At 44.8% G+C, this 23,148-nt stretch overlaps 1 protein-coding gene across 5 annotated transcripts in view; it reads right to left on the bottom strand.

Moving 5' to 3' along the window:
* cut (homeobox protein, cut) overlaps window positions 1-22,715 on the bottom strand; it is a 43,016-nt gene extending 20,301 nt beyond the window's left edge. For 3 of the 5 annotated variants that reach the window (XM_065480871.1, XM_065480875.1, XM_065480874.1), the window contains exons 1-2: window positions 21,789-22,715; window positions 4,634-4,855 (exon numbers count right to left, since the gene is read on the bottom strand). In XM_065480871.1, coding sequence (XP_065336943.1) covers window positions 4,634-4,855; window positions 21,789-21,977 — 411 coding nt within the window. In that variant the 5' untranslated portion in view covers window positions 21,978-22,715. The remainder of the gene's footprint in view (window positions 1-4,633; window positions 4,856-21,788) is intronic. The other 2 variants (XM_065480873.1, XM_065480872.1) reach the window with 2 other exon arrangements.
* Window positions 22,716-23,148: the final 433 nt, after the last annotated feature.

Genomic DNA, 23,148 nt, shown 5'->3' with positions numbered 1-23,148 from the left:
TTCGCTTGCACACAATAACATCATCCCCCATGCTGACTTCCATAGATTGGCAAACACCACCCGCCCGCTGCAAACGCACAGCGGGAATGCATTATAATTGCGCGCCTAATTGATATCGATTTCGCCACCGCCGCGCGCTCTATATAATCGACAAACGCAGCAAATGCACATTCGTCCTTATTGTTTCTGCCGATAATTCGGGTGACGACGAGAGCTGTTTATGGATTGACAGACTGATTGATTGATTGATTGCGGCTGATAACATTTTAGTGCCGAGTGAGCGGCCTTAATTGGAGGATTGATTGGTACCGAGTGTAATTGGATTGATCAATTGAATTTGATTGGTGCCGGCCGCAGCAAGCAGATCAGTCCGCAGGGGGAAGCCATGGAAATTGAAACACTATCCATCCGTCTCTATATCTAATATCTGATGACAATTTCGACTAGATGTGTGTGGCGTGCACACGTAATGCCGTTGAAATTCAGCTGGCCAGACGGCTAAGTGGTGAGCCTCGGGGGCGATTATTGGCGGGTTTGCGGCCCATCGGGTCGGCCGATTTCACGAAAGCGATCACCTAGAATTGGATTTTCCTAGCAATAAAATGAATTATTTGGAGCCTTTTGAGTGGTAAATAAAATGAAACCTTAACTCGATTAGAATCAGTTGTTTGTGGCTCATGAAATTTCTTCGGCTTGTCATTTTCCAAACCGTTTGATCCGATTATTTGCTGTCTGCGTCTCTACGATTAGGAAAACGGCTGCGAAAAGTGTGTTGGTTGCAGTAGCAGCACGAGGCGAGCGACGCTCTCGTTGTGCGTGAAATAGTGCACCGTTTGCTGGCGTGTCAGGTTGAGCAAAATGCAGTGAAAAGGGGGCAGGCAGGCATCACTTGATCGCCTGCTAACGCGCTGATATTGTTTTTCTCGGAATAATTATAGCCTGACGCGCAATTAATACGCACTCACTCTTTCACTTTGCTAACTCACTTGACTTGCACGCAATTATTAGAATTTCACACTTCTTGTATTCTCTCTTTTCGCTTCGGTGTTTGATTCTCTCTCGCTCGAAACCAGAGAGCGTCAACACAGCGCGAGGGAGCTGGCGAAATCAAACGTGTTTGTTCGTGAATAAATTATTATCAGTTGGTGTGGGTGCTATTATTATTTGCTTGGGCCAGTAATGCCATTACGGGGGCCAATAAAAAGTAGCGGAAAATAAAATTATAAGGGTTATGGCCCCTCACGAGTTGATTTTTGCCGCCGCCGCAGAGGCAACTAAATTTTTATTTATTTATTAGAAAACAACGCGGCCAATCAATAAAGTAAACATGAAATCACATTATAAATGGCTATTTTTCGAAGAAATCAGACTCGGGGGAGGCACATGCATATTAAGTTATATGGCTTTTTAATGCGCCACGCCAAGCACGCCAAAATATCGAACTGCCGTCGCTGCTACCACCATTACAAGCCAGCCTTAATTTCGATTTCCTAATTAGTGTCTACATTTTTATTGCGGCGATGAGAAAAAGTGCGCACGAATTCATGAATTCATGCCCACCAAAGGTTTGTTATTAAAAATTTTTCCCGAGAAATCGCAGCAAGTGCCGTAAACTTGCCTTCTCATTACTTAATTCCGTTTATTAGACCGAAATAAAAATAATGCACGTGAGCTCGTGATTTGTGCTGGGCTGATTAAAAAATTAACCAATTTTTCAAACGCAGCCAAACTTAATCAGGTGCAAATTAATTAGGGTCGTGCGAGTGGCAATCTCGCAGGTGCTGACCGGTCAGCACTCCACTGCTCATCCTCACCCGGCCGTTTACACCTGCAGCCCGAGTAATAATGGTTCTTTTGAGGCACAAAGCAGCGAGAGTGAGCGGCATACGTATGCCTATACTATATGCCTACATACGTACATTAGTCCCGAGCACGCACACACATACGACAAGGACCACTGCTGCTGTATATCGGATGGGTTTTCGCCACTGATCTCCCGAATGGGGATATCAGGAGGGAGATCGATAAGAACGGGATGTTATTAGTCCTTATGCTGATGTATAACGACCATAGAGAAAGGTAGGGCTATGGCAGTGTACGTGATGAGGGGGACGTGTCATGTAAGAGCCGGCCGAGAATAAATGAGTGTAAAAGCAAACGAGCAGGATATAGATCCGACCGGGCAATGCGTGTGTGCACAGAGAGAAAGAGAGAGAGAGAGAGAGAGAGAGAGAGAGAGAGAGAATATATATTAAGCGAATGTGAGTGTCTCTCCGTTCGAACCCTTTTGCACAGCATTTACAAATTCGAGATGAAGAGATTAGCCAGCCATCGGGAGGAGAGAAGACCGGTGATTTTTCCAGGCGGAAAATTGAATTTGCCTGCGCCCTCTCTCCGTTGCGCTGCCTGCCTGCATGTATGCATATATATATACCGAGTCACATTATTATGAATTATTAATTAGTCGATCGTGATTTGCATTAATTCGCATAGGGATCGAGCAGCCTTATCTTGATTGGAAATTTTTCGGATATAGGCAAACGATGGCCCGAATTAAGTTGTGAACCCGCCCGGAATAGCAATTACGCCTGCCTACCAGGGTGTATATTAGCCGGGTGGCAAGGCAGGAGAACAACGAGCATGCATTTGGTATAGAGAGGAAATCATTAGCGCTGCTGATAAGGGTTTCTAAATGAGTAGCACGTTGGCTCTACAATTGTTGCGAAATTTTGATAAAAAAGTGTGATAAATTGGATTCAATTAATCCTGGTAACGATTCAGTGATATGTAAAAAAATATTTAATCTTCAAATCAATCATAATATCACCTGATATTGAATTTATAACGCAGAAAATACACAGGAACTCAATCATTTATTCACAAGCAGATTTGACTCGGGAGAGCAACAAAGACCTTATACATTTGTTCAGGCCAATTTTTAATACCATTAACTCATTTGAAAACGCGGCGAATCCGCGAGTGGATTCATACGTCAAGCGACATCAATCGCAAGCCATTGGCCTTTGGCGCACACGCAAAAACGAATTAATAAAAAATACGATGCATTCCGGCCCCAAATTGAGTACTGTATAAATATTTGCACACGATAATCCTTTTAATGGATCGCGGGAAGGCTTTGCGGGTGGGCACGTCGCATCAATTTTTCCATCAGCTCGGCCGTCAATACGTTTTCAGAGCGCGCGCCACTCTCAAATGAAATCATCCGCAGTTTTATACATATTGCGACACGATTTCGCACTTGAAGCGAATAAATCACGGCCTTGTTTGGCCGTCCACAATAATATGCAAACATCGTCGCGACAATCGTGTTTCCTACTTTTTATCTGTGTCACAGCCACGTTTGCATTATTTTCCTCCGAATTAATTGGCTTGCTGCGTCACTGAAATTGGTTTGGAAAATAGAGTGTTGTGATGAGCGCATCACTCCGCCTGATATGGATTTCTCACCATAGACAAAACACGGGCCTGCTGATTTATTGTTTCTCATTTACCGTGCTGAAGACGATAGTTCCAGGAAGATGCCTATGATTGTAAGCTGCTTATCTTGAGTTGCCAGAGAAAGTTGGCTCGTTTCGAAACAAAAGGACGCTTTAAAAAGTAAATAAAATCGGATCATAAAATGCGCGAAAAAAATGACAATTACCTCTCGAGATGATCGTCTTTAGAGGCGTGACAAAGCGGAATGCCTTTGAAGTCGTGTGCCAAGCGACGCTTTAAATATCCGCAACCCGAGAATAAATAAATCAATCGACGGCTCTCGTAAAATTGATGCAATTATCGTCGGCGGCGCACGCCGTGCGAGATTTCCCTGCCGATGCTGTAAATCAACATGTATATTGGAATTCACTCGAGCCACTCAGCACTCTCTCGCCGCTTGCTTTTTCTCCCTGGCGCATACACACACTCTTTTATTCAGCACATTTGCATGACAAACGTGCCTCTGATTGCTGTTATGTGTGCGAGAGCGAGAGAGTGTGTACCAACAAACTCGAAAACACACACGCGCGCGTACAAGCCAGTTTGGCAAAATAATTTTCCTGCCTGCATGGCTGGGGTAAAAATCAAAGCGCATATGAAACTTTTGCGCCACCTTTTTCATTCTTGAGTTGTCTGCTCTTTGTGCGTTGCCAGCCAATAATAAAATAAGCGGCTTTTCTGCACCGGCGCTGCTAATTCGGGGCTAATGTTGTGATCGGCGCCCTCTTTGCTCCAGAGAATTCGCTTTTTCGCTTGATTTTCAGGGGGAGGACGAAAAGAGCATTACCGGCCGAGGAAAATGAGTGATTTTTTCGGCTTCCCTGGAAACTTACTTTGATTTCGAATCGCTTAAAAAATGGTGGTACTAAATTTAGTTTAAGTTAGAGTTGAATTGGACCGTAAATTAAATTTTCCAGTAAAAATAAAAGCCGCTATTCGTAGGCAGACATCTCAATCAGATCAGAAACGAAATTCATATCATTCTGACAATCTAATTTAAAAGTCACGCTCCGCCACTGAAGCGTCCTATTTCCGATAGAACAGTAAGAAGTTTGTTTCGCGCACCACCGATCGGCTGACAAACAGCTCCGCCTAGTGTCTTCACATTTTTCAAAGTTTTCTGCACTGTACTCACCTCTTTTTCTTTGGCTGCAATTTCCTGTTCGAATCCGGGCCGAGCTCCGGACTCCCCCTGACCAGGGTGGTTCTCGGAGTTGGCCTCGTTGCTCGACTGCTTGGAGGGCATGCTGGACGACGACGGTGTGGACGACGAAGGGGTTTTGTTATTGTTGTCTGCACCCTGGCCGGCCAACTGCTCCTTCAGGGCGGATACTTCCTTCTCGGCAAGCGTTGCTCTCTGAAAAATCACAATGCCAAATGTGTTATGAAAATGCAATTTCACGCAAAGCGGTGCAGGTAGGGAGATGGCTAATGGGTTTCAAAAGGGCACTGGTCCCCCCACCCTAACCAGCAGATTATGGTTTTGTAGTGGAATTCGGCGTCAATATAAAGTGTTTGCTTGTTCTAGTTTACAGTTTTGGTGACTACGCAGAATTTGATTCTTAACCGTAATCATAATTTGCTATCTATTTTGAAAATGGAAAACTGCATTTAAACATTTGTTACGAAAACCTATCTTGGGACTCAATATGATTCTAATCACAGGGCTAAATTTGTTGTTGTCGTCTGGAAATGCATGCGCGAGGCCGCATGTACGCACAGGAGAGCAGCTGTGCGCCACTTCCAATTTTTTGCGGGCCGATTCAGTCCATATTGGAAGCATCACCGGTGACACTAATGCGGCGGCTTGTTTAAAATTGCGAGCGCTTGCAAACAATTTCTAGCTCTCAGTTCTGATACGCATCCGGTTCATTGTCGCGAAAATAATCAAGTTATGACTGATCGCGCACTGGAATAATAATCAAAGGGCACGTACCCCCGCACTTGGGCTGCCGGGGTATGCAACACGCGCCGCACGCCCGTCCAGCTGGTCGCATACTGCTCTCCCACTCCTGTCTCTCTCTCTCTCTCTTTCGCGTGGTGCATGATCAGTGATTGTAAATTTTTAATTGATCATTAATGAGCGGTTCGCGCTTGAATGACCGACCGAGAGTCGGTTTCACTTTGAGCCGCTCGTGATTTCGTTTGATTTCATGTTGTATTTCTCATTTTTATAATTTGCACTGCCGACAGACTGAGAGAACGGGAGAAGAGCTGCTTTGCCGCTTTTTTCATGCACGGCCGGGTTTAAATAATAATAAAGGAGGGTTTACCCACCCGCTCACTCGGATGGATGTGCAATCAATAAAATAATATCGGAATCGCGCTGATGAAAGGGTTCGCAAGCAGAAAGGGAGAGAGACATGTACAGCTCGCGATCCGAGAGTCGCTCCACTCGCTCGCTCGCTTTTGCCAATGATAAAAAGCTTTTTGGAACATTTTTCATCTTTCTGTGTCAATGAGTTGTGATGATGAAAGTCAAAGGAATCCGCAGAAAAAAGTAAGTTCAGTCACATGGAAATCTAAGCTGCCTTTGCATACAGTCGGAGTCATCGGCGCCGGTGTCGCGGCAAAATGACCGACACCGCACTGAGAGCCATGCATTTTTTGTATAAATATTCCACTTTTAGAAAGCCAGAAGGAAACCACACGGCCCTATTTATTATGAAAAGAGAAAAACAGTAATCATGGTAATTGTTTCCGCTCGATAAAGCTTTATCAATTGAAAACAGGAAATCTAGCTTGGTTAAAGAGTTACATACACAAAAAAGGATTGTAACGGAGGTTTTCCTTCTAAAAAATTATACAAACTTGAGGGATTATTTAAAAGTTGGCATAATTATTTAAACTAGAAAATTTTACAACAAAAATTTCTTTGGTCTGCATTAGCAATTTCATTAATGACGCTGTATTTTTACGATCGGTGCTATTTCCTGGTAAAAGAAAGATAAGACAAGAATAATAAATACATTTTATTGAATGTGTACTCGATTCATAAAAGGACGCCATGAACGCCATCTATATTTAAATTTAAATTAATTTCCAAATCGCATAGTTTTAGAATTTCTTTACCATTAAATTTATCTCCATGGACTTAAATTAAGAACATTAATGGCGTAGCGCCAAGCGATGCAATCATCCAGCCAGCCAATTAAGAGGAAATCCCAATACAAACGGTCCTTTTCATTCGGTTTCAAATCGAATATGAGGCATCGACAAGCGCTGGTTTTCCTTGTGAGTCACCCATATTTCCCCGATCTCTCAGCATCAGTCGATTTCGTGTCTCCACCGTGCGACTCATTCTGATTCATTCCATTCAATCGCTGCTGACGGCGCCGCAGCATCCATTACCTCTTCAGTCGGCAAATATTGGGTGTGTGTATCTGCTCGCGTGTATTTTTTATTCAATCCGACGGCAGCATCCCCGTTTCGTCTTCCTTTGTGCCGCGGCTGGTGACTTTATTAATAATTTTAATATCTGCTGGCTGCTTTTTCATTAGGGGCGCCCCATCAGATGGAACACGCGCGCACACATACAAAAAGGTAATTTTATTGGAATGAATGGATCGTGTGCGCGCACAAAGTATATAGATTTCCTCTAATTTAAAAGAGAAGCAGCAGCAGCCTCCCATCGTCTCTCTCTTCCTTCGTTTCGGATTGATTCATTCGCGTTTTATTTAATCATTACTGCTGCTTGCTTCTTTTCATCGGTTATTGAATCCATCTACCCACCCATCCCATCCAGTCGTCTCTCATTATTCAGCTCGGCAGTCTTGTTAGCCGGTGATAATGATAATTAATACTGCTTTGTAGCCTCAGGCACGTTCGAATATATTCGCCAGCAGGAATTGGGGCGCGCGCAGTATTGGAAATTTCACTGAAAAACACACATACAGAACCGAGATGAATATGATAATAACGGAACGTGCAGAAATGTTATTATCCCTTCATTATGATTATCGGCCCTTTCATTCATTCCCGCCACGTTATTGATGATGCCTGCGGTTTTTCTGTTATTATCATTTTTACGAGATCATTTTTGCTCCCTTTCGCCTCTCACTCATTTTTTTTGCAAAAAAATTACCAGATAGCGGGTATATTATTGCATATTGACTCCGTGCGCGGGTGCTTTTGCTCTTATTCGATACGCCACCGGCTGCTTTTGCCACCGGTATTATGATTATTGGCGTGCCCGCGCTGATAGGCCCTCTCTCGGAAAAAGAATTCAGCGGGCAATTTTTCCGGCCAGTGTGAAAGGAGAGAAGTTCCCATAAAGCTGAATAGCCACGATAAAAAGCGTGCGCGGGGAGATTAATTTTTTAGCACCTGGAGTGCTATTTTTAACGTGCAGAGAGAAGGAATTGCTTTCATCTCAAAAAATTATTGCTTTTAAAATTTTGTTTTCTGGGATTCTTAACAGACTTATTTTCTGCAGCGCTCCTGATTTAAATTGCAAGATTTTTATACTATTAAGTATTTTGATACTGTCATAGAAAATTAAAAAAAAAAATAAGAATTTGAAAGAGCAGTATGAGTTTTTCGAGCAGACATTTTCAATAAAGTCCTCACCGCGTGATGCTGATCTCGGCAGCCATAACTCTAACCCCACACCACCCTCCCTCTAGCTGCTTTTATTTTCCAAACTCATCTGCATATAAAAATACTACTCAATATTTTATGGCCGCGTGCATCATCCAGGGGGTGTCTATATCTGCCGAGCATGTGAGCGGCATCTTCGCTTTAAAAACAAAAAGAAGCCATTAGCACCGAGAGAGGGACTGGTGGTGGAAATGCCGCCAAAGGGGGTGCACGCACAATACATTTTGATTTTTAATTCCACCCCCCTGACAGCTCGGCTGCATTACGCTCTATCTCGCGGGTAATGAAAAGATATCGTAAAAATATATGGAAAATTATCGCCATTATCGGCAAAAAAGCTTTTAGCATATAAATTCAATTATGGCTGGCGTGCACAATACATATTTTTGCTGCACGGTCCAGATGCTTTTGGAGGCGCGGAGATTCGACAGGAAAGTCGCCGGCCCAGTTTTGCTTGATTATTTTTTCACTGAGCGTGCAGAGTGCCGAAATCCTCGATGAACAGTCAAGGGTGGCTTATTTATTTTACACTGTTTACTTTTGCGGCATCATTGTGGCTGGGCAGCCAGGCTTGAACTGAACACGGATTTAATGATAATGATGGCTGCTGCTGTTGAAGCCAAATAAAAATATTTTCCGGCTCTTTTTGCACTCGGCTGATGATGATGATGACATTTTCCCATTATGCGTGCTGGACTGCTTAATGCATAATGATAACAGGAAAAGGAAGCAGAAATAAAGGAATCGCCGCTCATTTGCTTGAACATGCACTCACGGGCACAAAAGAGCGAATTTATTTGTGCGACACGCCGGCAGCGGAAAATCAAAAATGGTGCTCGCACTACTGAGACACCGGTGCGCAGTCGATAATGCAGTAATTGTGTTTCGGCTGATAATTGCTGCTGAAGGTGAGCCAATAAGTTCGGACCCCCTGCATTCAAATCACCCGAGCCGTAAAAGGTTTTCAGCGGAGAAAACAACGAGCTGATTGTGATTACGTGTTCGCCGCGCAGAGCAATTTTAATTCAATTGCCGTGTGATGCGGGCCCGCTGGTTTTTTTGGGGGGGGCTTCCTCCTTCTGCCTGAGTACAAGCGCCAAGACTCGGCTGGTTGGCTGCCTCTCAGGAACATATCCGGTCCAACAAGTGTTAAATAATTCTCAACCGCCATGAAAATGGTAACGCGGCGGGCGGCAGGCAGGTCGGCGCGAAGTGCGAACCGAATTATTTCAACACATGCACACAATAATTGCCGCCTCGGAGCAATAATTCGTGTTATTATCCGCCAGTTTTTAGTCTGCCCGCTACTTTTTCGCCTTCCTAACGACCGGATAATTGACTCGGTGGTCGCTTTATTAATTTTGGTGCAATTAGAAACCGCGCTTGTGAATCCAATTAGTATTTAAATGAACTGATTGTGTGCTTGCTCACTTAGGTTTTTTTGCTATCACTTTATGTATCTTCTTCCTCTTTAGCGCTCAGCCATATTTTTATTTGTAAAATTTATTGTTCTGGAACAATACCCTCACTTACATTCGATGAATTTTTCATAAGCTACAAAAAATGCAACAAATTGACCACATTGGAATAAAATTACTATTAATATACTTGAAGTAAGCAAATTATGCTAATTGATGATATGCAAAACCTTGTTCACAGACATCATGAGGTATATCAAATATATATCAGTCCAGGCTTTGGCTGTTTTTCAATCATTGCCGGTGATTAGAAACTTGATCATTTCGCGCGCGATCTGCCGTCTCGTCAGCGTTGGGGCCAATGCAGGGGAGTGCGCGCCGAAAAATTCGACGCCCTTTCATGCGGTTAGCTACAGAAATCTAATCGTGCATGGATGCTGCTGGAAATCGTCATCAGAAGGTCGCACGACGATCAATTTTCTTTCGCCAAATGCTGTAAATGACGTCAGCGAGCTCGGGGGTGCGCAGATCGGTGCAGTAATAAAACTAATTAAATTCACATCACGTTCCGAAATATCCAGAGTATAGAAACCTAATATTTGAATACGTCGAGCGAGTGAGTGAGCGAGCGAGCGAGCGCAGGCGAGAAGCACAATGTGTCTAATTTTGTGCTGATATTGCTTGAAACGGATAAGAGAAATATATAAATGACAGCAGGCATATAGAGATGAGATGGATCTCTGCCGTTTCTGTTCTCTCGCCCGCTCTCGATCCGGCACCACATTCGCGCGTGGATAATGCAGCTCACATTATAAATTTTATATACCCCCAACGCTGATATCTCGTGTGTTATACTGTTAGCTGTCAAAAGTCATCCCGATATGTGCGAAAGCGAGCAGTGCCGTGCAGCCAGCAGCAATCTCGCCGATTCTCGAATGTCATTCAAAAAATAATAGAGAGTTCACGATTTTGCGCTGCTGTCTTGTTGTTGTACATGTGAAATTTTGTTATTTTTATCCTGCCAGGGAAATTTCGTTTCTCTCCCGAAAGTTTGACAGATAGACACTTGCACAATCGCGGATATTTATTATAAATTTATGGCACACACGTGATTTTTCATTCTCCATGCATGCCGAGGCGCGAATTTCCGATTTTGAAGAGCTATCACACACGTATCCCCCACTGAGTGTTTTCCATCGCTTTGGAAAAAGCTGAATCGGCGATTTTGAATGCCTCAAATGAGAAAATGTAGCAGTTTTCGAATAACTTCAAATGGTATTCTAAGCTCAGGATGCGCATCTTTTCCCGACGAAAAATTGCCAAAAGGACGAATTCAACTAGAAAAAGTGTCGAGAAATTCGAACTGATCATTTAACGAGAAGCGAGTCACTTCACAGAATGCTTATCATCGATGTGTGCATTAAATCATTACTCCGCAAGTATTTGTTATTTCCAAATGGCGTGGAATATCACATTTAACGCTGTCGATGCTGGATTTTCGTTTGTTTTTCTAAGAAGCGACCTGTGCGTTCAAGTTTCAGCTTCTCCACAAGAGCAGCAGCGGCTTTTGCTGACTCGACTCGCGAGCGAGAGAGGCAACACAATACCACCTCGGGCTGCTTATATTATTATTTTTAAAAGAGACAGAGAGAGAAAGAAAGAAAGAAAGAAACAGGTATGAATTTTATCCCGCCGTCAGCGATGGCTCGCTGGGCAATCTATAAAGTGTGAAATAATATTTTTTTTTTAAATCCGAACGTCTTGAGTTACCCTCTTTGTAATACCCAAGCGACATTTAAAAAACACCAAGATAAGGTTCACGTGCGTACATGTATCGCATGGCTGAGAATTTAATAAGCAAAATGGCAAGTAGAGCTTGAAAAAAGCGGCTCATTATTGTTGCAACAGCCGAGCTGTGTTATTATTATAGCATTATTTGCGCAGCGGAGAAAGGTGCGCTAGAAAAATAATCTTTCGACAATCGCCTGCTCATGGCAGATCGATTTCGCAAAAAGCGTGATTTTTTGCCTCGATTCCCTGCCGATAGCGGAATTCTCTTTTGAAGAGTCATGCATTTTTCTCATCACTGAGCTGCTGCCTTACTGGAAGTAACAGCATTGCTAATGGAAAATGTGTCAATAGAGCGTATAAAAATCATCACCTGCTCGCGGTCTGCTAATTGCGAGTGTGAAAATAATTCCGATAAAGTCGAGAGTCATTGCCTTTTATTGGCGAGCAGATTGAGCAAAACGTCTTCACCTTATCTCCCGCCCTTGATTGGAGCGCGGCTATTTGTGTACCCACGATATTATTGCTGTGCGTCGCTGAGGACGCAGCAGAGATACATTTTTATAGATCGATATTGGTATGGTTTCGGATGTGCGGTGAATTTCAAAGGCAGCAGGAATCGGAGAAAATCTCTTTGATTGGGACGACATTATCGTCCCGCGCAGTAAAAATCGCGTTTATTGCCGGGGGGTATAAATATAGGCTGAGACTCTATTACATCACTTCTCTTTATAAATTGGAGCCTTTCGATTTAATACGGTGTTTTCTCGGAAGCCACCGGAGTTGTGCCGCGCGCTTTGACCAACGCGGAGAATTTTTACGGCCCATTTGCCATCCTTAAGGAAAATAAAACAGCCGGGAAGTAGTATTATCCATCATATGAGCCGATCGAGCAACAACAAAGGGTTAAATTCATTATGTTCAGCAGGATCCCACACGGCTTTTTCTTTTATTTTTCCGATGGGGGCCTCTTATGTGGCTAATTTGACTTCTGTGAAATATTGGGCGTCTGGTTACCCTTTTTCATCATATTTACTCTCGAAATAGACACGTGTGAGAGAGCTAAAAAGCTAGTAAGAGCAGCTGTTGCTGCCATATCACTCCGTTTTGATAATTCCTACGGCCGAAAATAGCTGGCTTTGTTTCTGAAATTCAAAATTAAAACAGTCGAATGCGCAAATTGGAGATACGAGCTATAAATTATCTCACCTTTTTAATCGGCGGGGATTCCATTCATTTCCGCGCACTGCAATGCGAAGAAGGGGTGAGCTAATTCTAGCTCAGAGGATTTTAATCTAATTTAAGCGGAAATTCCCGTGCTCAAAGTTTCCGGCCAGAAGTCAAGTGGTGCAAAGGATACGTCCACTTGATCGGTTTCGCATTTGGCGACGGCCTGGCTGTGTGCGCGCCGAAAATAAAAACACAGCAGCGAGAAAATAAATGTGTATGATGTGCTGGATGCGCACATTTGGTTTTCATCACGAGAAACCGCAGCTCCATCATGCCTGTCAATTTAATATTGAAGGGCCGCTTTTTCAGCTCCCCAGCAGTAGCAGCAGACGCCGATGATTATTATTTTATTTTCTAGCATCATAGACAGTTTTTTCTCGCAGACAGGGCACACATGTTCAACTTCTGTTGCAGAAGCAGCCGCGAGTTTGTCAAATGTAAAGCGCCAGGCTGGTTGAATTCGTGCGCGACATCTAATAAAACTCGCAGTGGTGGCGTATTTGAGACAGGCACACACAGCCTCTCTTCTGCTCTCTCGCTCTATTCCTAAAAGACGGTGTCCGATTTCAAAAACCGACTCCGTTTGCGTCAACAGCAGTTATAAATCGACGCCTCGAAAGACTTAGGACAAAAACAGCAGCACTTTCGCGTTCGTCTAACGCAGTAATCCTCGTGGGGGAGCTTGGAATTTTACTTTCCGTCCAAATTTGGAGGTCATCTGGCGAGGAAGAAGCATCTGTCAATACTCGAAACAGACAGTACTCTGTTTGCCTTGGAATGGTGTGTAGTGGTGAAAAAAATCATTCCGTCGATATACAAATAAGAATGACTTTGGATTTATTGAAAGGCTGCGGGACTGAGAGAGTGTGTTATTGTGTCTGCTGTTGCTGCGATGATACAACACACGAGTGAATGGTGCGTTTACACATACATATGCACCACGCCTCGTCCATCGATTATTATTTTTATTCAAAACAAACTCACACACCCTTTTGCCACCTCGGTCGCTGCTGAGGAGCAGCACATAGAAATGCCCCACCTGTTTCTCTCGATTCAATTACTCTCTCAGCTGAAATACGGTCGTCGCACCTGCTTCCTCATTTTTGCACTTCTGCAGGCGCAAAAAAATCGCGTCCAAATTCAATATGAGTGATAACTTTTCTCCGGGGGAAAAACAGCAACGGACGTTGTTATTATATTGACTGACAAAAAGCATTCTGAATTCATAAATATATTTTTTGATTACTTCTTGACTTTGATGAATTTCAAAGCTGCGGGCATGATAATCTAAAATATCAGCAACTGTCGGCCATCTGGCTTCAAAAGGAACATCTGATATTTGTTATTAATTATAATTGAGCCCGCCGATAATTACTCCGAACGGTTTTCGACCAAGAAGAAGACGCATTTAGTCGAATAATTTAGCTTTTTTGTCATTTGCAGAGCTCAAATTGCACAGAGGCGGAAATGAACGTTTTTGTCCAAATGACATTGAGGGATTCACGTTTACTCCTTCTCAGTCTCTCTCATTTCGAATTCCACATTACCATTATTGTCTTTGCCACGGTCGTGCCATTAATTTATTCGTGCACAGCTCTCAATCATGTCCATTATTTTTTATCCGCGCACCACTATCCCTCCCTTTAAGCCGAGCGAGCGAGCGAGCATTCGGCCGTGGCATTAGAATAATAAAAACCTTTCACACTTAAATAATAAAATACAAATGCTGCTGCTCTTTGTATTAAAAAGTTTGATGGGTTGGAGCGAAATAATAAAATATAGGACCGGTTTTATCCTGCCTGCTCGCTCTATTACCGCAGCGGCAGCAGCGTTGTGTGTATGCATATATATTGAAATAAATGGTGAATTTATTTTAGAAATAATCGACCAGGTGACAGATGGGCAGACGAGATTTGGACGCAGAGAATTGAGAACATAATACCCTACCCAGCCGATCACCATTCGCCGCGCGCAAGAATTGAATTTCAAATGCCTCGTCGATGGAGAGAACACATACACGCAAATAATAAGTGGAAAAAGGGGAACTGTACTGTACGCTGATTGTGAAGCCGTGGATGAAAAGAGAGAAAATCACACCTCTTACATTGAAATGTAAATTCAGATTATTTTTTCAATTCTTCTCGGCATCTTTTATTTTTAAAAATATAATATGTTCTGTTTATTAAACATATTATATATTGTTGAAAATAATTTATTGCTTTCAAGTTTCAAGAAGATATCAGTGCAAGGAATTATGAGTTAATTAAAAAAAATGTAATTTTAATTGGGAATCATAGCTGTCACACAATTTAAACTCAATAAAATATTGGCTCAAATATTTGAGTCTCAAATAAAAATGGCTTTTATTCAAACAAATGATTGAGAGAAGAAATTTAATGTAATTCACCAAGAGAATTTGAAGTTATTTGCTGCTAATGCTTTGAATAGGAAAACATTTATTGAGTCATTTTGCAACCGACTTTGCTGAGCGTTTCCCCTTTGTGGCGGCGGCAGTGATGCGGCAAGGAGCGCACCGATTGCTCGCGAGCACAATCGTTTATACCTGCGATGCATCACTCGATCGGCCGGCGAGGCAGGCCGCCCCACTTCCTGCAGCACCCACTCCCACCTGCATAATGCGAGGTCCGCGCGCGCGAGTGTAACCCGTTCACCTGCCTGCCTTGAGAGGCTGGGGGTATTGCCTCCGCCGCCACTGCTCCTCTCGCGCTGCTGGACCTGTTGCCGTCTCTGATCTTATCATCTCTCGATGGTGGGCGTATACTTTTATACTGCACAGCAGCATTGGTCCATACATCACACCGTAGGCGTGGTCATTTTTTATAAAATCGCCCCGCCCGTGCAATATTTTTTGCCCACCGATCAATCTATATTGAGAGGTCGATCAGCGTGCGATCGAGGGGTGCTTGGCCCCTCGCCCCTTTTTTGTGTTCCCCTTCCGTGGGGTGGAATTTTTTTTATTTTACCACGCGTATTGATCGCACTCGATGGAGCATGTAATGAGCCAATAAGTGGTTGCCGCGGCCCGCGTGCGGAAATGGAATGAAATGCAGACAGCGTATACAATTTGATTGGTTTGTTTGTACTTTAGGGCACGCCGAGGGAGTCAATTATTGTGAAGTGTGCCCTTTGTGCAAGAGATTAGGGTGCTTATTTCGTAGAAAAATTCACTTGAAAATTTTTTTAGGTGTATTTCGATTAATAATTAATGACCATGTGCAGAGAGAATTTCCTCGTTTTTTTTAATCCCTACTTAAATCACCGAAATAAATTTTTTTTTTAATTTGATTTAATGGGGCAAAAATTCCTTGCCTGAATAAAATTTCGCCTCACATTACACCTTTTAGCAGCTTTTGGAAGTCACCCCAAGTGCGTGAGCCCGGTTTAATTGTACATCAGAGCGGCCGTGAAGCGGCGGCGCGCTCGTTCGCTTGGAGAGGCTTTTGACAGCCGATAACGAGCCAATGCGGCTCATCCGAAGGCGAAAGTGAATCTCTCGCACCTGCTGAACCGAACCACGGACGACCGGGGCTGAAAAAAGCGAGGCAGATAATTCCCAACCTACCCTACATGAAACAGTGGTGTGCGTGAGTGAGGTACATACACTGCTCCGCTGCCGCCGCCGCCGCTCTCTCACTGTGTACTATACACACACACTCTCTCTCTCGCTCTCTCGCCAGCCGGTCGAGTAACGCGATGGTCTGTGGGGGCCTATAGTGTGTGTGTGTGTGTGTGCAGAGAGTAATGCTAAAATACACAGCCAGCCAAACAGGCTGCTGCTTTGGGCGCAGGATACCACCCTGCAGACCGCAAACGACGTGCCAAATCGTGCCGGCAGCACTTTTTTGCTTCAGTTTTTGGCCTGGACAGACCAACTTTGTAAAACACGAGCCGGCGAAGACTGTAAATGCGGTGATTGAGAATATAATTACAGGGAGGATAAATGAAAGGGTCGTCTGCAATTTGTTGTTCGGGTATCTACGCGAGTTTACTAAAAGCTGTTTTCGAAATTTTTATTTTCCTGTGGCAGTTTACGTCAAACGTGTCATGTTTCTCTTTTTACAATCCAGAACACTCTTTTAGCGTGAGAAAAAATCTGGTTTTCTGTTACTCGCAACCCTCTGCAAGAGCAGGCTGCCATTAATCAGCCAGGAGCATATTTGAGAATTTCACACCGAAATCCAATTACATAATTGAGTGTATCTGCACCAGGAGCGGTGATTTCGAGATTTCCTGCAGCACAACCACCGCCGCTGCAACCCCCTGAAGAGAGTTTCTCTGCTCTCTCACCCCTCCAGCCAGGCGATCGACACATGTGAGCTCATATATACACACTGTGCGATGAGGAGAAGCACCGCGCTACACTACTTAACCTACACACCCCCAAACTAAAGTGGAAAATAGGTTTAGCACTCGGTAGTGTGAGTGTGTGCACGCAGAGATTGTGTGGCAGGTGAAAAACACACAAGTTTGGGTTCATGTGGCGCAATGAAGAGAGTCAGAGCATCCTCCATTAATTTTGCGCAAAACAACGGGGCAACGATCCGCGAGAAAAACACCAGACAATCGGCTCGTTATATTTTATTTAGAAAAAGAGCGTGCCGGCTCGCAAGCCGCTTGAGTAATTGGGAATGCGTCGTCGTCTGATCTATTTCATGCGGCCGTTTGGCACTAGAATCATATTAGGACGACAACACAAAACGAGCACTATTCGCCGGTCTGCGGCTCACTTTGAGAGCACTGGCGGATTATAAATTTTGTATACGGCTCGCTGTCCAATGGCACGGGTTGGCCAATAATCTATTTTCGATAGCCGCGGCCGGCGGCACCTTCTTGTTCACTCGAACACACACAAGATATACATTACTCTGGTTTTCATTAAAAGTACGCGACCAGAAGTGCCAACAAACAAACAGAGGCACTCGCGCTGCATTTTGGCTCGCGACGCTAGTCAAAATAAATACTCAATATCTTATTAATCGAAGAAAAAAATATCCGTGGCACAATGGTGCACTTGCACGACGGCATTGTTGCCTTTTTGTCGGCTGCGAAACCCTCATTGAGTGAAAAAACACCCCTGCTTTCAGAGAGTGAGCAGCATTCCCCTCCGTATAACAACATTTATTTGATCCTGCTGCTTTTTACCCCACAGGGCAGATGATCAGAAAACGGGCACGCAGAGACCTCTCTCGCTTGTTAGATTTATGTGCGAACGGTGCGTGTATCTCTTATTCGGATCACTATACTCGAACGGCGACGACGCAATTTTTATTCGTGGCCAACGAGCAGCCGGTTCAAAGGAAATAAACAAAGCGGTGGTGGCGGTGAATCGGTGAATTAGCGGGCATTAAACAATGTTGTAAATTGTGCGCAGCTTCTTATTTCTCCGATTGTTGGCCAACCACGCGAGTAAATATATCGGTCCGAGTGCAACCTGCACATTGGCCAATTCAGAAGAGATGTATTGAGTGTGTGCTTTTCTTGCATCAGGACAAGCGATTCCAACTGCGCGTGCTTATAAATTTTCTGTAATCAGAGCTACAAATTTTATTGACTTAATACATTTTGCAAACGAGCGCTTGTAAAGTTATCTGCACCATTTGTTTTAAAAATTGACCTTTCGCCTGAACAACATGGAGTTGGAAAAACACAAATCCGATCTCGCGCGGTCTCGTTTTTCCTTCAGCGCCTAGAGATAAATTATGATTTTTTGTGTGTTGAGGGTATTGAGCCAAGATTGTTATAATGCGGGGCTCGCGGGTAAATATATTGAACACGCAGCTTTCGTTGGCCACCTATTAATCCACTTCAATCTATCTACCCAGCTCGCGCTATTCGGCACCACGCACAGAAATATCCACCAAGACTGATGATGGAGAAAGAAATGTATCGGCGGCGCGGTTAAATTTAAACGTGATTCAGTGCCATTTATATTTTCGGCCCGATTTGCTCCGATTCAATCGCTGCTGCCGCTGATGTTTTTTGTGTGCGCGCGGTCGTGTTAACAATAAATCTTCAGCAGGCGCAGAAACTTTCCTCTCGTCATCATTTGCATGGCCCTGCTAATGCGTCATTAATTATCGATTTTGCTATTTGATACCGGGCGATTATTCATTTCATTCAAGTGCGTGCTGTGCGGGGTAGCTGGAACATAAAAGGGGTGCCTCTCGCTGAGCGGCAGAAAACGTACTATTTTGCGCACATCGAAGGTGGCTGTTCGTTTTTGCATTGTAAAAAATCAAACCGATATAAAAGGGAGGGGGGCGAATCATTAATCTTGTAAAGCTCTCGTTCGTTTTTAGAATGATTGGATTATGCATTCGACAAAGGAGAAATATCAAACGCGCAGAGCGTCTTTATGCGCGCAAAACGCCCCGTGTGTATTATTGGCCCTGCTTTATGTGCGCGACAAAGACATTTAGAGGTGGGTGGCGGTACGAGCGACCCGGTATTACAATATTAGATTATCTGATCGATATCCAATCGTTAATGTCAAGTCATTATGAGCGCCTGGTGTGTGTGTATGCAACAAAAACGGTGCTGCTTTGTGTGCCGGCCGGGATAAAGGGCCGCAGAAGACGCCGGGCGCCTGCAGACTTGAAATTCAAAACAGCTCGAGCGGCAAAAAGTTCAAACACAGGCAAAAAGTGACCCCCAGCGGACACGGGGACCTTTATTTATTTTATTATTATCGAATTCAGCATGCAGCTTAGGGGAGCGTGCTTTTCCTCGAATGCACGCTAATTTTCTATGAGAGAGCAGGAGGTGCCAAAAGGGCATCAAAAAATTCTAACCACAAACAGGGCATATCAATGTTTGGCAGCGGCAGCTTGTATATAATTGTTGCCAATCATAGCTCGCAGTGACTATAACGGGGAACCAGTTTGGAAATAATGGCGCGCGAGCCGGATTCTTTTTGTTCGGACGGACGCATCACAGGGTGAATTATCGACGAGATAACGAGACAAGATGGAAATTATGCATATGCGAGCGCGAGCGGGGAGAGAGAGAGAGAGATGCATCATGTCCGTCGGGCTAGCAAGCAGCCGGAGTGTTTCGCAGGCATTTATGGATTTGCGACGGCGTCGTTTGTTTCCAGCACTGCATCTATTGATTAGCGACTGCTCTCTATCTTTAATACCCCCTTATTTCTAACATTAAATCTAAAACCCCTCCTACCGCCACCATCGCACGACCAACCCTGCCTGCCTGCCTGCCTGGCAGTCGCCACCACCGCCGCATGCTTTTGTAGAAAAGCAATACTTCCCTATCACCACCCCCTATATTACCCCTTTCAATACCCCCATGCCGGAGAGATCTATCTGTATCTTGTGTGTAAGGCAGCTTGTGACGACCATCATATACTATCCGAAACCGACGAGCCGGGTATAGCTTTGACGACTGATTCAATCACTCGAAACTCGCCTCCGCCACCTCCTCCCCCGCACGCGTATAAAGCAGCCGTGGGGAATGAATTTTAAGGGGTGCACATCAGTAAAAAGGGTTATAAAAGACATCAATAGTAAAAGCTCGCCTCCGTTTCATCAATACACGCCGTGAGAGAGCGGCGCAAAACTATGATGGCCGCGCGCGCGACACATATTTGCGGAAATAAAGCGTCTTTGGCTCGCGAGATCCACTTCTCGTCGTTTCCAGTCGCACTGGCTGCTTCTCCTTAACCATGCGATATCAATTTCCTTTCACAGGCGCGCACCCTCGTCCCTTATCGCTCGAAACCGATTCTGTCATCCTGTTGAATATTGTTTTTTTTTTTTAATATTTTCGTCTGCCCAAGGATGTGTTTAGCGTGCATTTTTCACATTTCTTTGGATTTAACCCGAACGCCAAACCGCACATATCCCTTGTTTATTTGTGCACTCGCTGACCATCGTTAATGAACGCATTGATAAGAGCCCACTTTTAGTGATTGTGCGCCGCAAATTTGTCGGCTAACTGGAGTTATTTGTTTTTTCTTCGTTTCTCCACGCTATGTCCCAAGTCACGTATACGCTTGGAAGGAAACAATTATCACTTATCACCTTTTCAAGCTGATTTTCCAGCAACGGCAAGACATTTCCACCAATTCATTATGGGCCAGCGCGAAAGTTACCGACGTTTGTTTCCTTATCACACAATATATACGCATATATAAGTTGCGGGTAGTAATTTTCAAGAAGGCAGTAAATTTGTCAAAAGTCACTGGTTTTTGACAGGTTGTTCGAGCATAAAACTGTATATTGCCCGGTGCACTCCAGTTGCATTCGCAAAATTATCGTAGCCAGACGATAAAAAAATATAAAGTGCACAACCATCGGGGCACTTTTATTCATTTTCCGTCTTTCTTATCTCATTTTTATTGGTGCGCTGAAAAGAACACGTATGCTACCCGTTCGGTGTGCATCTCCAGCAGGTTGCTTAAGGGGCGAAATATTTTCAAGTCCTTATCACATCCGATAGCAAAATGAGGAAAATAACGTTGCAAAAAGGAAAATTATCTGCACGTATTCGATTTACTTTTTACATTTACTCGATTTTGCTTTTTTACTTAAGCGATAATCCGCTTCTGCGTAATCAGCTTCATCCCTAACACGGGACTTAGAAAATTTTCAGCAGTCGTGCAACAGATGACCAAAAGTGTACCAAAAATCAAATGAGTTGCGATTCCCAGGGCGCAGTTATAGCAAACAAATGCGACGATTAGTCCCGAGGCATGTGTTTCGGGGACGTGGGCGCCCGGGATTTTTTGCCCGCGCGATGCGGGCGCACCATCAGCGTGCCGCGGCATTTCTCGGATGCCGGCAGTCGCGCTCGCAGTCGCCGGCAAAGGCCGCATCAACGCGCTTTTTGTCGCGGCGGCCGCTTCTCGACTTTCCGGCCGATTGATTCAATCGGACGGTTCGTGCTTCCGGTTTCGAGGATAATTGTTTGCGTAGCAATTCGCGCCGGCCGGCAGTGATCGCGCGTCTTTATTGCTTGCATCCCTGAATGCACCCCTTTGGAAAAGACCGGTCCGGCCAGACTGCGCCGAGTGAATGGAGCCGAATCTCGGACTAATTCCGAAACTTGTTTGTTTGCTGCATCGGCGGCCGGGTTCTTTAATTGCAGCAACTCGCGTTAATAAAATCAGAGTGTCACTCCGCATCGGAGTCAAAAATCAATCGAACCGGTCGAGCGGATTTAAAACCCGAATTTCGGGGGGCGACGGAATATTAAATAAAAGGGCTTGCCGAGTCTTACCTGCTGCCAAAACTGCGCGAGAAGGTAAATTCGTTCTTTCTTAAAGAGCCAGTCCATCGATTGCATAGCTTGTATGTCCATGCTTTGGTTGTTGTTCACAACACTCCGAGATGTTGTCAACTCGTTGACCAGGTTCTCAATCTTGCTCGCCTGCGACTCCAGACTCGGGGGCGGAAAAGTGGCGCTCATCCGCGCGTCCCAACTGCTGCGTCAACCCTGTCAGGACGGGGGGCTGGTCAGGCCATTACAGGACAGCATCAAACGTGGCGAAAGTCACAGAACTGGTCGGCAGTTTCAACTTATTGGTCACTTGAGTCGAACTGAAATTCACTCGAGATCACAGGTGGCATGGGCGGCGAAGGTGGCGTCCGACTCGGACGTGCGTCTCGGTGTCTGCGCTGCGGCGCCGCTCCGCCAACCTTATCACTCAAGGCTGAAACTCCAACTAACGCAGCAAGAACAGCATGGGTTGTGTGTGTGTGTGAGCGCGGTGCGAGGGGGGAATTTTCGTAAGTAAAGGCGATCGAGGCAGTCTCGGCTCCCCACTCCGAGAGCGATCTTACTCGGCCCAAGGTGGATGGCTGCTGCAGCCGACTGACACCAGGCGGATGAGTCGCGTACTAAGGCCCGTGCGCGGCTGGCTTTGGGGGTAGCAGCAGGGGTGGATCGCACTCACCGGTGGCGGGGAGGCCAAGATATCGGGGGATGCTGCCGCCGCTGCTGCTCTGCTGCCTCTCTTTTGATACAATACACGCCGGGGATAGTGAGTTTATCGCGCGCGGCGGTGGCGGTATTCGGGCCGCGCGCACACCAGAAATGAGGGGTAAGAAAGAGTGAAGGAAGGGGTTTATCTGCCGCTGGATAGTGTGTAATGTTATGTCTCACGGAAGGCGCAGGCTCGCCCTTGCTCGCTGGCTCCGCTGGCTGCTGTCGAACCGGGATGCGCCAGCGCCAATCTTCGCGAAAAAAATCGGATCGAACGTTCGATAGGTTTTATTCTTGGCCCGCTCACCACGTTATTGGCCTCCTTTCGCCTCTGCCGCAATGGAGAACGGCATGGAGAACGCCCTCCAACATGCGCGCAACACCCCCGTTCGCGCCGAGGGCCGCCTGCCAAGCCAATAATGCACCAATTTTCCGCTTTTCCAGTCGGAAATCATTCTTTTGCGTTTGTTGGATTCTCTAGGCTCCAACTGAGGGTTTCGTCAAACTTCATTTTCTGAAAATATTTCAAAGCTTCAACTAATTTAAACATAGTTTTTCATTAAATCATAAGTTTTTAAATGGATTTAACTGTTGGATTTTTCGTTTTTTTATCAGTTGTGATTGAACTGCACACTTAACTGAAAAAAAAATACAA

The sequence above is a fragment of the Cloeon dipterum genome, chromosome 2 (genome assembly GCF_949628265.1).
Source record: "Cloeon dipterum chromosome 2, ieCloDipt1.1, whole genome shotgun sequence".
NCBI classification, from domain to species: Eukaryota; Metazoa; Arthropoda; class Insecta; order Ephemeroptera; family Baetidae; genus Cloeon; species Cloeon dipterum.
This window is presented reverse-complemented; position numbering and strand designations above follow the sequence as displayed.